The sequence below is a fragment of the Heterocephalus glaber genome, unplaced genomic scaffold (genome assembly GCF_053883595.1).
Source record: "Heterocephalus glaber isolate CG9 unplaced genomic scaffold, H.glaber_assembly_v1.0 deba00001472, whole genome shotgun sequence".
Lineage (NCBI taxonomy): Eukaryota > Metazoa > Chordata > Mammalia > Rodentia > Bathyergidae > Heterocephalus > Heterocephalus glaber.
The window spans coordinates 99,329,856-99,344,914 of NW_028258315.1; the positions used below are offsets into that span (position 1 = coordinate 99,329,856).

A 15,059-nucleotide genomic window follows, 5' to 3' on the forward strand; every position below is an offset into this window, starting at 1 on the left:
GTGCTGCGGTCCTCACCCTCAGATAAATACCTATCATGTGAAGAGCCTTTATAACTCCTAGGTAATCAGTTTCTCAGGCACTGTATTGAACCTTGGAACTGCTGATACTACTACTGGTAGAAAATCAGAGTCAGACTTTATTATGGGTTAACTTCGGAGGGCAGCCTTCGTAGACTTGCACTGCACCCAGAGACCCAAGTGGTGTTCGGAGGGGAGGCCCACTCAGATTCGAGACAGTAAGCCAGTTGCTGATCAGCAAAGGCTACTGCCACTCTATGAAATGCTCTTTGAATGGTGACTAAACGAAGAGCAGAACATGCTGGGAGGAAAAATACTGCAGAGGAAAAAAATAATTTTAATTGTTCAGTAAAAGATTGTGGTAATCCAAGATGTACAGATCCCCCGATCCAAGATGAAAACCCTGGACCCTGCCTTTCCTGCCACTACACTCCCGTGCTTAGCAGCATGGCAGAGAACTGGCGGACGGGAAAGGCATTTCCATCCCCTTACCAATCCTGTACACCGGGTGCTTTCAACGCAAATGACGAGATCCTCCAAGTCAAACATTCCAGTTCTCTACAGTTCCTCCACCAGGCGCTGAGATCAACCCTGGCCAGACAATTCCCCCTCCTTTGGCCCCCTGGACCTCCCTCATGTTTCCTCCCCTGGAATTCCACTAGGAATATCCACGACTCCTTTCTCAGGTTCCTCCACTTCACTTCCTCCCCTTCCAGTCCTTGCTCTGAAACAAGTATCGGAAGACAGTTTAAGAAGGACAGAGACTTCATTTGCTTTTGGCTATCACAGATTTGGCCACAGGTTTTGCTAAGGACTCAAAGTAGAAGAAAACGGCCTATGTATGTAATGAAGGCAAGACAGGATATTTAAAACGGTACTTGCTGTGTCTGTGGAAGATCTGAGGACCTTGTTCTACACTTGGTAAAACTACGAGGGGCTGCCTTCACTCAGATTGAAGGGGAGGAGATATTCTGGCGAAGATGGCAGGAAAACACCTGGTTTTCTGGTTGGGGACAAACACCATCACTACACCACACCTCCTTTGTACCCTTTTGAGGAAAAAGTGCTCTGCTCCGAGCTGCATGAGTCAGCACCTCCAAGACCTGAAACAGACCAGCCTCTGCCAGCCTCCGTGTGTCTGCCCAAGAGTGCGTTCAGCTCTCCAGGCCATTGTGTGACCTCTATCCCAGAAGGCAACACCTGCTCTCTGGCTTCCCAGGCACACAGGCTGAGGATTTTCAGGGTGAGAAAATGTCTCTTCTGCATGTGCATGGGAATTTGTTCTCCTCTTCGATGTGTTCATTACACAGGATTCAATCATAAACCAGCATGTATAGCATCTGCCTGTTGTTTGCGGAAGCACATACCACAACATTCAGGAAAATGTGGGTAGGTTTCTCCTCTTAGCTTTATACTTCCCTGTGTTGCGGTATCTTTTTAAGTTTATAATGCACAGAGAATGCTTTTATAATCAAGACAAAAATTAAAATTATCCTCATTCTGAAACGAATTTTGGTAAACAGAATGAAGAGAAATTGTTAATTTCTGGTTTTGTTGGAAGAGTCGAGTATTTTAAATGTAAAAGCAAATAATTTAACAGTGGACCTCTAAGTTTGCCCTGAGAGTCACTATGCTTCATGTCCACCCTCTTTTTTTTCTCAAATGAGTGACAGCTCCCTGATTGCAGGGCAGGCCCATCAACTCTGAATTCATTCCACAGTCTCTGACCCCGAGCCCCTCATCCTTTGTGCAGGAACTGCACAGTTCGGGAGGACCTGAGAGAAGATTCCTTCCTGCACCGCTGCTTTTGGGGTCACTCTGCAGTGGTGCCCCATTGCTGCTTGGGCACTGAGTCCTCTGGTTTTCCTGAACTGGAGAAGACACCTTTCTGGCAACCCCGTCTCACTGAGGGGTCTGCCGGAAAGAAGTGTCGGACTTTTCTGCTGCAGGAATCCCTGCAGGCTTTTCCATGCAGACCCCACACGCAGGCCCGGCACGGCGTCTGTCCTGGCACACAGATCTCTGACACAGAGGCCCTAGAGCCCAGGACTAAAGGACGGCTTCCCCACAGAGGGAGCGCGCACCTCAGAGTCTACTGCAAATGCTTGGGGCGCTTGTCAAGTTATAACGGCCATTCTCACCTCCTCAGTAGATGACTCATTTTGGTCCAATTTAACACAAAAGGACAGATACAATCTGGAATGAGACTGCAAAACTATTTCTCAGTCAAATTGCACCTCTGAGTCCGCCTTAAATGCCATCTAAACTCTGTCCCTCAATTTGGAAAATAAAGTAAAAGAGCATCCTGAGAATGCCCTCCAAAAGCTGCCACTTCTGCACTGCCCCTGACTGGCATTCACAAATGGCATACTCCTGGGTAATCACAGTCATTTGGAAGATTTCCTGATTTTTGTCTTGCTAAGGTTTAGCTTCACTGTATGTTCCTTCTCAAAATCAATTACGAAAACCCCTAAACTGAAGACGCATTCTGTACTGAACATCTTGCTGGCACTCTGGGTTTTGTGAAGCTATGCTCTGTGTGTACGTGTGTATAAAAGTTAAAAATACGACCTTTTATTGTTTGAACTTGCTAAGTATTTATGAAATCGTCTTTTACGTGTTAAAGCCCAGAATTGTTACGTATCTTCCAAATTAAAATCTTGCCTGGATTACCTCCTTAAAGACTTGGAGAGTGAAGGCAAACTCTTCTCTGAACTAGATATAGCACAGGACCAGATCTGCAATTACTGTGCTTGCCTTCCACCTCATCCTTCCAGATGAGGCCCCGGACATGGCCAAGCAGCTGCAGATAAAGAACTCCAAAGCCTGTTAGAAGAGCCCCGTGCACACTAAGAACGTGATTGGAGAGAAGAGCCTAGCACATCAGGGGAGAGTATTAGACTGCACCCTCCTGCAGTGATTACTCCCTCCACAAACACAGATTGATCATCCCTGTGTGCTGGACACTAAGGGATACCTGGCCTCTTGAAATTATTCCCTCAGTATGCATCTGATGTATGGAAATCGACAGTAATCAAATATTAACAATATGTTGATAATAACATACTGTACTGCCCTTTAGACTGAGGTACAGAGAACCCCATGGAAGAGCATTAAGGGACACAGAATGTTGTAAGTCCCCAAACAAAAATGAGCTCGGATTCTTTGAGGACCAGAAAGGCCACATGGCATAGCGGAGGGATGGGGTGGCCTGAAAAGAACTTGGAGGCCCTAACAATGCAAGTGTCCTGTAGACTCCTGGAAGAGCTTGGTTTTGTTCCTGGTTGAAGGGGGATCCATTCTTGCATTTAAGCAGGGAAGATTTAAGGGCCAATGTGTTTCTCAAGAGTTTGGTCTGGCTCCTGAGAGGAGCAGATTGGTGGGGAAAGCGAAAGCAGACAGAGCAGTCGGGAGGTGATTCCTGAGGCCACTGAGGGACCCAAGGTGGCTCATGCTGGGACAGGAGTGGTCAGGAAGGCCAGGACCAGCAGGGTGAAGACAGTTTGACGCCAGAGTCGACTGGCATCACTGACAGTGTGAACGGGAGAGAGGAGGAAGGAGACTCCACGTCTCCATCTGGAGAGAGTGGTTGGAGAGGGGAACCCATGCTGGCAGAGATACCACCAATACTGGGGTCACTGGGCTGGACGTTTTGAAGCAAGAATTTTATTTCGGAGTCTGAAATAACAGCCAACTAGGAAGAAGGAAATGGGCTGAATTTTAAAACCCCCATAAAATTCCTTGGCTACACAATGGCTATAAACTTGTATGGCAAGATCTTTTTAAAATAAACCTGCACCAACCTCCCTGAAATGAATGATTCTCATACTACTTGCTGTCAGGATAGGCAAATTGGGAAGATGCAATTTATGAATTGAAAATGGGAGAAAAATCATCTCGTCAGTATTTCACAGACTTGATTTAGAAATGGAGGTACTTATAAAGTGAACTGAAAATATTTGCTCAGAAGAGCAAATGAACACAGACAGCACACTTAGGAGCTTAAATGATGAAAAGAATTCATGTGGTTTAAAAATGACAAATTGATGCATTTTAAAGAAAATTATTTACAGTTCAGGTATCTGCCGAGACCTGAGGCCAGCGCAGCGGTCTACACGCGCCACAGGGAGAGCTCCCTGCGCCGATGAGGCGCTAGGCCAAGGTCAGCGGCGTGCAGAGGCCGAGATGCAGACCCAGCCAAGCGCAGGGTGGTCCCTCTCTCTTTCTCTTGCTACGCATGGCTCTAAGTCAAACTGTTTCTTCCAGAAGGTAGGTGAAAGGAGCTCATGGAGGAGGAACGCGTGGACTGGCTATGAAATGAATTTCAGTTCACACTGACTGCTTTCAGGAACTCTAAGTCAACAGCAAAGCCTCGTTCTGAGTGGCAAGTGGCGAGTGGCGAGGGTCTGCTGCGGGAGGGAGGCGAGAGGACGGCCTGCAGCGAGGTGCGCAGGCCCCTTCTCCCAGCACTGCCCCTGCCGCAGCCCAAAGGGGCCACAGGGGCCACAGGGGCCAGGAAAGGGGAAGGCGCGGGAGTGCGCGAGCCAGGCAGGGCGCAGGAGGCCCAACGGCCTGGCCAGGGTCGCTGCAGCGCAGGCTGCGTCTCCCTTCAATGCTCTGCGCCGCTTCCCAGAAACCTCCTCTCGCAGCCTTGCAGGCGCAGGCACAGAGGCCAGGGGAACGGAGCCCTGCAGCTACTTCCGCCTTACGGACTGCAAGTCCGCTGGGAAAGCCCAGACCATCGCCTTGCTCACCATCCAGTGTCCTACGAAAGACTTGTGAGTTTTCTGTCCCTCTTTTTTTTAATAACTAAAGATTGGTCTCCTTAGTGCTAACTATGCGACACTTTAACTGACGACAATGCCTAAGTAAATAATGTGGTTTTCTGGGTTGCCCAGGCTGCCAGGGAACGCCAAAGAATTCCACAGCTGACTCACAGCACTGAGCATCTTGGGTCCTGGCTTTGTAAGATTACTTAATTTAGGTCACTATGACTAAGAGCTTAGTGAGTTTCATAATGTGCGTAGTTAATTCTACATGTTTGTGCATTAATTTTGAAAGTATATGCTCATCAGGTTAATGTCCATGAGGTCGATAAAGACCTGCCTGTTGGTGTGTTACTCTCTCTCTCCCTGTTTTAGGTCCTGCTGAAGGATCCACTGGGTGTGGCCGGCAGAAGATACTCAGGGAAAACTGATGGAATGGAGGCAGAATATATTTTGGTAAACTTTGACAACGAATCTTTGTTAAAAGGATTTAACCAGTAAATCATTTGTCTACAAGCTGCCAGAAGAGAGGTGCTATGACCATCGTATTATATAGCATTTCCATTGCCTCATACTGAGTAAGTGCCAGGAACTTACTAGGTTCTTAGTGCTCCCTTGAGACATAAAAGGAAGAGATGGATGGACAAGTGGATGAAAGACGAACATATGGACAGATGGACACAGCAAGGAGAGATGCATAGACGAAGAGGCAGATGAAGAAAAAGAGAAAGGAAATGTTGGAAAATGAGCAAGCAGAAAAACCTAAGTGGATATGACTTGAAATTCAGGGTTTGGTGGGAGACTTAAGATCCTTCTGTGTGATTTTGACTGAGTTTCAGTTAAATAAGTTTCCAGTCAGGATGATTACCTTGGGCCACAGAATCAGTTTCTGAAGGTCTAAAACTTGACAGCAAATATGTCTTATTTTGGTCTCTGTCATTTGGCAGAAAAATCCCTGATGCTATAAAAATCCAGGTATTAAATTAATAAAATTTTATTAAGATACTGCTATTGTCCCCAGTGAGTATAGAAACCACAAATTCAACATTTAAACTAAATCTGGTGGGTGAAATTCCTTATTAGCAGTGACCTATGAGGACTATCTTGGAGGGGAAACAAGATAAAAAGTTAAGTCCCGTTATAATGAAAACTCAACTAATTATTGAAAACATTCGAGAAGAGAACAAGGTAGGACAGCATAAGGAAGCTGTCAGTCACATGAAGAAGCCAACCGTGTCTGGAGCCCCTAAGAACAAGCAGGCAAACCCAGGGTCCTGGGGTCAGGCTCCGTACTCACAGAGCTGCTGGGAAGTCTACGGGAGCCATGCTCCAGGGTCAGTCTGTGCGCTTGGAAAGGTAAAGCTGCACACCTGGCCCTACCTGCCCCGACCTGAGTGGCCTTCTGGACCAGGACATCCAGCTTCCCCATGGGTTCCCACCACCCTGCCAGGAAGATTTCATAATCATCTTCCCTCTGGCAGGACATAAGCAACATGAAAACCTGGAAAGGGAAACTGCTTTCCACCCCGCTGCACAGAGCTCCCTCCCACCGAGCACAGATGTTGGCAATGCCCTGCTGCAAACAGCAGACCTGGTCTGTAGTCCTCACGTTCTGGGCAACAGCTGCCAAAGTGTGCCAGTGATGCCATGAAAACCGCGTCCCTGCCCTGGCATGGGCAGCTTGTGAAGACAAGCCCCAAGCTGGGGGCCTGCTCCGTCTGAACCCAGCAGCACACCACTCTGGGGTTGAGCTAGTTAAGAGCCAGCAGACTGTGGGCAAAGCAGGCAGAGAGTATGTTTCCCAGGAATGAAGCCTGAGTGATTGGCTTGCTGCTTGCTAATGACACGGCTTCTGCAAAAATAAACTGTCATAGGGAATTCTCTGAACTGACTTGAGGAATACTGGCTCTATGCTTCTTTAATGTCCTTTGAGTTCACCAGGTAATTCCAAAACCAATTTGGGGAAGAGGAGATGCAAGCATCACAAAAATCCTTTTGCAGAGTAAATATCCATGGGATGCAAAGTGGAAAAGGACACCTTGCGCCCTGATGTCACACTCTGCTCTGCCTCCCCAGAAGCCCCTCCGAGACTCCACGCCACGTGAGGTGTGTGAAGTAAGTTCTCACACCTACACAGCATGGCTGCCGGTGTGTGTGGGAGAATCGAGGGTGGCTCACACCCTCTCAAGCGCCCGAGCTCCCAGATTCACTTCCAGTTTTTGGAAGGCTGGATGGCTCCTATGACCGAGGGATACAGCCACATGTGCACACACATGTGCTGCCACCTCCATGGTTCCAGTGTGGGCAGCAACCAGCACTTTCCTGCTTGGACATCAGCACAAACTGACGGGTGCAGCGCTGAAGTCAGTCTTCCATTTGGTGTGCGCCGTGTGATCAGAGTCACATCAGTATTGCGGGTTTTTCCTCTTTGTAGAACTTGGGAGCAAAAAAGGCCTCACAGTGCAGGAAGCTCCCTCGCTCCCTCCCTCGTCTCCTTAATAAACTTTTGCTTCTCACTGCCGTGCTCATAGACAGGTGGGAAGAATTCAGCTGCAGCTCTATAAGCTGCAAAGTTTTAAAGGTCTTTCTTTTCTGGATGGCACAAAGCTGTAAATCTACCTCCCCCCATCTTCTAAGGCACAGTGAAGCACCCTTCTTTCTCCTAAGGTTAATGAATTAGGAAGCCTCTTCCACCCTGATCAATTTCACAGGCAACGGAGTTCCAGAATTTGAGTTTTTAAGTAGCATTTTAATTTGTTGTTAGTGCCCGGGGAGCAAAAGTCCATACTACCAAGCAAAACCCTATAGCCTCTAAGCTATTAGCTAACATGTCAACGAGGTAATGCATCTTCAGGGAAACCAGATTAGAAAGGACAGCAAAACATTGATTTTTTAAAAAATCCTCTACCTGCAGCATAATGCTGCTAAAGCTAGCAAAACAACAAAGGGCATTTTCACAGCAAAGAAATGTCTTATTTTTGGTGTTGGGGCAGTGAGCACTGGCCTACCTGAACATGGAGATATATATATATATATATATATATGGCAGAGTAATCCTTCCTAAACATACAGGCTTTTGATTTAGTAAATAATTCATCACCGAAAGCATAAGAAAGCTCAGGGAGAAGACGAGTAGCCATGTGAACTGGCAGGAACACCAGTTGAGAGCAATGCTGCTCAGGAGCAGATGGAGCCCTCTTTTTTCCAAAGGAAACAATAGCATTTATATCAGTCAAAACAGCTAAAGAACTCATCCATTTGAAGGAGAGTTGTGATGATGCATTTGTGTAGCGAAGATGCCAAAACATGCATTCTTTATCCTAGCTCCTAAAGCCTGCCCACAAATCCTTACACAGTTAAAAGACAAGCCCAAATATCACCAAACCAAGCAGATCCCCAGAACTTAATAAAACGAGCCCCGGATCCTCTCTCCCCCAACCACTGGGAAACACATTTAGTGAAGCAGAGCCGGACAGGGTCCCCTCCCACCACCAGCACCCGCCACCCCCAAGTAGCTGACAAGTCCTTACCGACTTGGGGCTCTTCTTGGGAACAGGCAGCCCTGAAAAATATGCAACAAGGAGGGGAGGGGGAAGAAATCATTAGCATATAAATGTTACCTTTTTCTTAAAGAACAATCCCCAGGCGTTTCACGGCAACCTAGCAATCTGCAGAGTTATGTCAGATTTCTCCCCAGCATCAGAGTTACCAGGCTGTTCATATCGGATCGAAGCAGAGGGAGGAGGAGAAGGAGAGGCAGGAGATCTATCTGCATTGGCTATGCTGACTTGTACCGCAGCAGCCTGGAGGCTGGGAAAAGAAATCACAGACCTCAGCGGCCTGGGAAATTGAACACTTGGACGGAATCTCAAATGCTCTCCTGGATTAAGAGAGCCTTAACTTACAATTAAGTCCTAGATATTTCCTTTCCACACGATGATCCACCTGTCAATCAAAGCAGACCAATCAGGTCAGGGGAAGGGTATATATTTAGTTTCAAAGGAGTGCATGGTTAAAATTAAATTTTTCCCCTTTTCTTTCTTTTTTCTCTCTGCCTTCCAGGAGAGGAAACGCCTTCTCTATTTGGATGAGCTCAACATCAAAACAAAGACGGATGCTCTTCTGCCAGCACAGAAAGATAAAACACGAACCCAAGTCCAAGTGGGTTGCGTTCCCTCCAGATCTCGGCCACACGTCTGTCTCAGTGCCTGCCTCGTCCAGGCAGCCTCCCACTCTGCTTGCTGGGAAGGACTAGGGCTCCTACTGTCCCCTACAGGGGGAAGAACGCTGTTCAAGAGCGAAAAGAAAAATTTCACAGAACTTAAAAAAAAGGGAAAGAGGAAAGGAGAGGAGAGGAAGGTCTGAACCTGATTGTCTGTCCCCAGACGGTTTTTAGTGAGAGCTCAAGCTGCAAAGGACCAGAGATGTCCTGGGTTCTGGGAAAGTCAGCAGCAATCAGGGCAGGCTTGTAGGGGTCTGCCACGAGGACAATGTGGGGAAGGGCGGTGAGAAAGGGAAATGAAGCACATGTTGGTCTGCCAAGTGATCTTTCCACAAGCTGCTATCTTTTCTTATCATCGTTACTACTATTTTGTTTGAGCAGGGGTTAGAATGTAAAATGCAGATTCCACCTGTGTAAAGTGCCAACGACACACTTAGGATTAGATGATTCTGCACTAGAAATTTCAACCTGGTTTTCAAAGTGATTCCTATGTAGCGTAATGACTTCAACTGTTTGGGAAATGACTTGTCAAGCCACGAGCCATGCTAAGCTCAGTGCAAGCGACTGAGGCAGTGGAAGTGGGCGAGGGAGGCCATGCGATGAGCAATGTAATGATGTGCCCACTGCAAGCCAGGCATGAGAAGAGCCACTCAGCCACAGAAGCAGTGGGGGTTCCCTGGCAGGGGTCACCACAGTGAGGTCACCATGGTCCAGCAGACTTCAGAGTGCATGAGGAACACTCGGCTCACTGTCAGAAAGGCAGAATCAGAGACCCCACCCAGGGCCCAGGAATATGTATATCAGCAAATCTTCCCAGGATTCTGGTGCCAGGGCTCTAAGAACAGTATTTAAACCACAATACAGCAGTAAGATGATTACTTTTTAAGTCAGCAAACTCAGACAAGCAGCCTTCAGCATACCATTTTTAAGCCCTCTGTGCCTCGGTTTCTCCAATGATGAGACAGAAACTGTCACTTCCCACGATTAAGATAGCTGATTAAGAGAATATGTTATAAAATCTACCTAGGCCACCCTTGATTCCTGGCTCTCTCATCTTCCTCGGCTGGCATCATTCAGAAAGGAAGTAGGTGTGGTTATCTTATTCTAACTAAGGGAAATCCATTTACTAAGCATATAGACATATAAAAACAGATGTAAAAGAAATATTTTGCCTATAGATAAGAACATACTTAATAATTTTGATATGCCTTTATTCTTTAAATAATTATTAGGTGTTATTAGGTTCATTAATATGATTTTGTCAGATTTTAGTATTAGTGTAGGTACTGAATACACTTCAATATTATGTATTATGTGATAAAATTCAGATTTCCCCCTTATTCACATATTCTTAGTTAACTAGAAAACACATGGTGTCAGTATCCTTAGCTTTCATGGCACTTGACTCTGCCCAGGATCCCAGTGACAATCTACAAAAATATGTAAGTAACACCCAACTAGGTAGGTGGAGTCAGAAAAATGGCTCCATCCACATTCTGCTAATCATTTATAAAACTGGCCAGTCCTAAATTCTCTCTTAAGATTTTCACACATAAAATAAAAATTGCTTTTCATTCACAATCACAGAGAAACATTCCACACCCCCCCTTCAAAGGTCGAACCACAGGGATGTTCACTGTAGCACTACTGCTGTGAAGGAAAACGAGAAGTCCACTGGAAATTCCAAATAATCTGTGGGGCCACCAACCTACCAAACCCACTGCACAGGTTAAAAGGAATGAGCTCTGCCTACAGGTAACAACATGGCAGCCTCAAAAACAACGCTGAGTGAAAACAGCATGCTGCCAAACGGCAGGTACAGCAGGAGGCAGAGCTTCACACAGTCCACCACCACAGGGTTTGGCCTTGGCCTTCTGCAGATGTCCCCACCCAGCTGATAAGAGGGATATTTCTGGTGGGGCTGGGGCTGGGTGGAGGGATCAGAGGCTCTGGTTTATACAGCATTCACTTCTCACTGATGCTAAAGCATTAATTTAAAAATAACCTTTAATTAATGGCCCTTCCATTGTTTACTACATAAAAACAACTAGTCTGCAAGATACGGGGGTAAACAAAGTCTGTTTCCCCTAGGAAGGGGTCCATGAGATAAATTCAAAAGGTCCCAGGTCAGTGGACACGCTTGTATATACAACAAATAAGAACAACTTTTTAATTTTAAACTTGAGGTAATGGTTCCTCTTTGCCAGTTAGTTGCTGAAAAACTTCATTTTAAAAAGCCACACCTTTTACAGGAGCCAAAAGTGGGTTATGACCACAAATTAATATTTAAGTAGTCAAAATCCAGCAACTCCACTGGAGTGCTTTTTGAAAAAAAGAAATCAAACATTTGTTTTAGGCCCATACGGTCATTAAATCTTAAAATCTAATAAAAATGAATGCTGGAACAGCCTCCTTATTACAATTTATAATTTATTTTAGCCAAAACTATTCAGAAAGATTTAAAGCACCTGGGAGACCCAGTGGAAAACACTCACAGGTCATTGTACAGCAAAGTTTTCTAACCTAGCAATCCTAGGATGCAGGTCTTGTCCTGGGAGAGTTCAGCTCACGTCATGCTGCACCGCGTGGGGCGTGGGAGGCCCTGCCAGCACACACCTTGTGGCAGGTCTGTGGCTCTTCTTAGGCCGAGGTATGCTTTGCACACCCTGTGGCAGCAGAGGTTTTTGCTCTATAAATCCTGTCACATCTTACTAGTGAGGCACACGGGCAGAAACAGCACCTTTCTTAATGGCCCCTCTGGTCCATTTGGGTAAGTAGGGGAGTTTCCCAAGAGGCGGAAGAGCCTGTGGGCGGTACTATGTGCTCTTAGCACCCTGATGGCAATGGCAGCAAATGCTACTTCTAAGACATCCCAGACAACTTTACAAGGAAGCATATGTTCGAAGTGTGAGTCTGAGAGTGATCAACAGACATAGAAAAAGTGAGGGGCCTGAATTTCTAAAGTTCCCTGTGAACAAACTGTTTTTCTGGGGAAACAAATGGCAAACTGCTTGCTGGTGCCTGAGACCTGACCAATTAACACACGGAGGAAGTCTCTGTCCCTTTAAATATCAAAGCCACAAACCATTCTCCTGAACATGTTCGCCTATGACTACACGGCAAAGTGTTATTCTTGGTAAGATGGCATAATGGTAGGGCACAAAAAAATTATATGAAAAAAGTATATAACAGAACACGTGTGTTTGCAAATGAAGATTAGAAAATCATGCACCAAAGCAGCATCTTCTTTGGCCCATGGGATTATGGTGGCTTTATTACCTATTCTAGTATCTTATCCGGCAAGAAAAGCTTTATTTATGTATAAATACTCATATACATATACACACAGATGCCACCATGAACAAGTTCTGTATAGCCCTTTTAAGTAAGACAAATGTTGCATTTCAGAACATTTTACTGCACATTAACATTTCTAGAGCTAACCCTAACCTCTGCATCTTGCAAGTCACTTCTTCCCCTGAATGAAAGTAGATACTTTCTTTCTGAAGGACCTTGTTTAGGTAAAAACTTGTGCTTGTCCTACTGACTGAAGAGGAAAAGGGAAGAACCGGGAGAGCTCAGCTGAGCTTGGAGAAGCCAGGCACGCTATTTCAGCCAAAATGACCTAAATCCAAGTGGCCGGGACAGATGAGGGTTCTCCGCCTGAATGTGCCCTGAGTTCCAAAAAGTGAGGAGGGCAACCAACCTCACTAAGTGCAGGAGCCGAGGAAAAGTGTGGGGCAGGCTTTAGAAGGCGATTCCTAACATCACTGTGACACACAAGATAGATCCAGAAAATATAATACTTGCTGTCACCGACCTGCATTGTTTTCACTCTCCTTTGAATTTGGTCTTTAGATTTGAGCATTTCAATGGAACCTTCTGGTTTCCTCCTAAGTGTTCCAGTCACCGAACACGTGGGATCCTTTAGAGCGCAAAGCAAAACGTTAGGCTCTCAGGCAACCAATGCTACTTCTAAGTACTGCACTAAAAACACACTGGAGTGGAACCAGGTAATACAACGGCACAAGGCAGGAACCGCGGATGGCTAAGGGCAGAGGAAAGAGGGGAGACAGCGTGAGTTCATGGAGGCAACGTGGGAAAGGAGACCACGGGACTCGGTCCGAGGCCGGTCTTACACACCAAAGAGGAAGGGGGAGCCTCCGAGTACATTTTTCACTTCAGATTCGTGAGTCTTCTCTCTCATTCTAAAACCTATCAGTCAATGTATTAGATGTCATCTCAGATTCTGTGTCTTTTCTCATTCTAAAATCTATCGGTACACAATCCTGAAATTACAGCTAACTGTAACTCGGTAAATTCTGTCACAGGGCTTTGTACTAAAAGGAAAAAAATCCCAGAGTCCTGCAAAACCTCATATGAGAAGATGTTCGATGCAGCATCATTTAAAGAAGATAAAAATTGGAAACAACCTCTGAGAACAGATGACAAAGCAGGCAGACTTATGGTAACATGAAAAACTGAATCCATTAAAATGAGTATAAGGACAATAGTGACTGCAGAAAGCAGTAATGATATGACATGAAAAGCAGGATAAACCTATAGATAAAATATGAGCTCACGGTTAGAAGGCAGATAAACATATACAATATATTCACACACATACCCTACACCCAAAGACTACAGGGAGTGTTATGAAAATATTCTTTTTGAACATTAGGATTAATGGGATATTCACATTTTTATTTTCAGTATTTTCTAGATTTTACATATAATGCAGGTATAATCATAAGCAATAAGCAACTAAGTATTATTAAAGATTGAACTGGGTATTTCTTGTGCTTACCCATCCGGGTGTAGTGCTAAATTAACAAACAGGAATCTGTCCTGGCTCTTTCTCAGCTCAGCGACTGACATTCCTACTCAAGTGTCTATGCTACTAAATTACCGGCCCATGGCCTTGACTGGAGATGAGATAAAAATCTGTTTGAGGCTCTCTCAAGCACAGCTGCACAAGAGCGTGCAATTTTACACATAATTTCAGGGGGCCCCTGGAGCCCCGTCAGTGACCGTGAGACGCTGGCTATGCCAGACCCTGTGGCCCTAAGGTCCATCACCCTGCCCAAGGGCACGGTTATGGTATAGGAAGCCATTCTTCCTGTGAGCTTCACTTCAGCTAAGCACTTATCTGCAATAAGGGCAGCACATATAAAATACTGCACTAAAATAGAAGGGGTAGTGAGAAGGATCATGCTGAAGGGGACATTTCATCACTGGCTTCTCCCTTTTTAGAAAGATCTAAAGGACACATCTAAAAATGACTTCTGAGGAGAGAAACTGCATTAAAGAACACACCGGAACACTAGTATTTATCAGTAAAACGCTGCTGCATGAAATAGTAACAGATCTGCCAGGTAACGCATTGATTATCTGGGGACAGTAGGATGATGAATCTGAACAGCAAGAGGACATGAAGAACTGAACATAGAGGGGCGAGAGAGGGGAGTGAGAACTCCTCAGCCAGGCAGAGCTGGTGCTCAGACTGCAAACCAGGGGCTGGCCGGGACTCTCAGCGGCCTGGAACCCTTCCTAAATCTCCACCAGAGATGCTCCTGCTAAGCAGCACTTTTGCTTTCTTTGCTGAAAACTGAATATGGAGACTATGACATACTGTACATCTAAACTGACCCCTCCGTACTGAAAACACAAGAACAAGCTGTGAATCAAGAAAAGGGAGGTACAGTCAGACTTAGCCTTTTCTATTCAAGGCTGGAAGGAAAATAGGAGAAATTCTCTCATTCAACCCAACTGCTGAGGGTCTACTATGTGCTAGAGGCTGGTCTGAAATAAAGAAATGAAGAAAACCTAGGCTCTACTTTCATGGTGCTCACAATCTGCGGGCACCCCGGCAAATAAATCTGGAGGGTAAGGGTTTCTGTGATGACACGAGAGGCACGGAACAGTAGCCTAAGGAGACACAGAGCCGTGGTACAATGGGAGGTCAAGCAAGTCTTTCTGGAGAGGCGGTTTGTTAGCTAAGACCTGGATCCTCGGAAGGGACGGGACCCAGGATTATTACTTGAAGCAGAATT

At 45.8% G+C, this 15,059-nt stretch overlaps 1 protein-coding gene and 1 long non-coding RNA gene across 44 annotated transcripts in view; one reads left to right on the forward strand and one right to left on the reverse strand.

Moving 5' to 3' along the window:
• Positions 1 to 15,059, reverse strand: part of Magi1 (membrane associated guanylate kinase, WW and PDZ domain containing 1) — a 353,668-nt gene that overhangs the window by 30,063 nt on the left and 308,546 nt on the right. For all 43 annotated transcript variants that reach the window (XR_015439229.1, XR_015439228.1, XM_087181668.1 and 40 more), the window contains one exon: positions 8,315 to 8,346. Coding sequence is in view for 41 of the 43 variants with exons in the window: in XM_087181668.1 (XP_087037794.1) it covers positions 8,315 to 8,346 (32 nt within the window). In the remaining 2 variants the exon portion in view is untranslated. The remainder of the gene's footprint in view (positions 1 to 8,314; positions 8,347 to 15,059) is intronic.
• On the forward strand, positions 4,590 to 10,171 carry LOC110347076 (uncharacterized). The gene is made up of 3 exons (XR_015439230.1): positions 4,590 to 4,796; positions 5,160 to 5,240; positions 8,847 to 10,171. It is a non-coding gene; the product is annotated as an uncharacterized LOC110347076 (long non-coding RNA).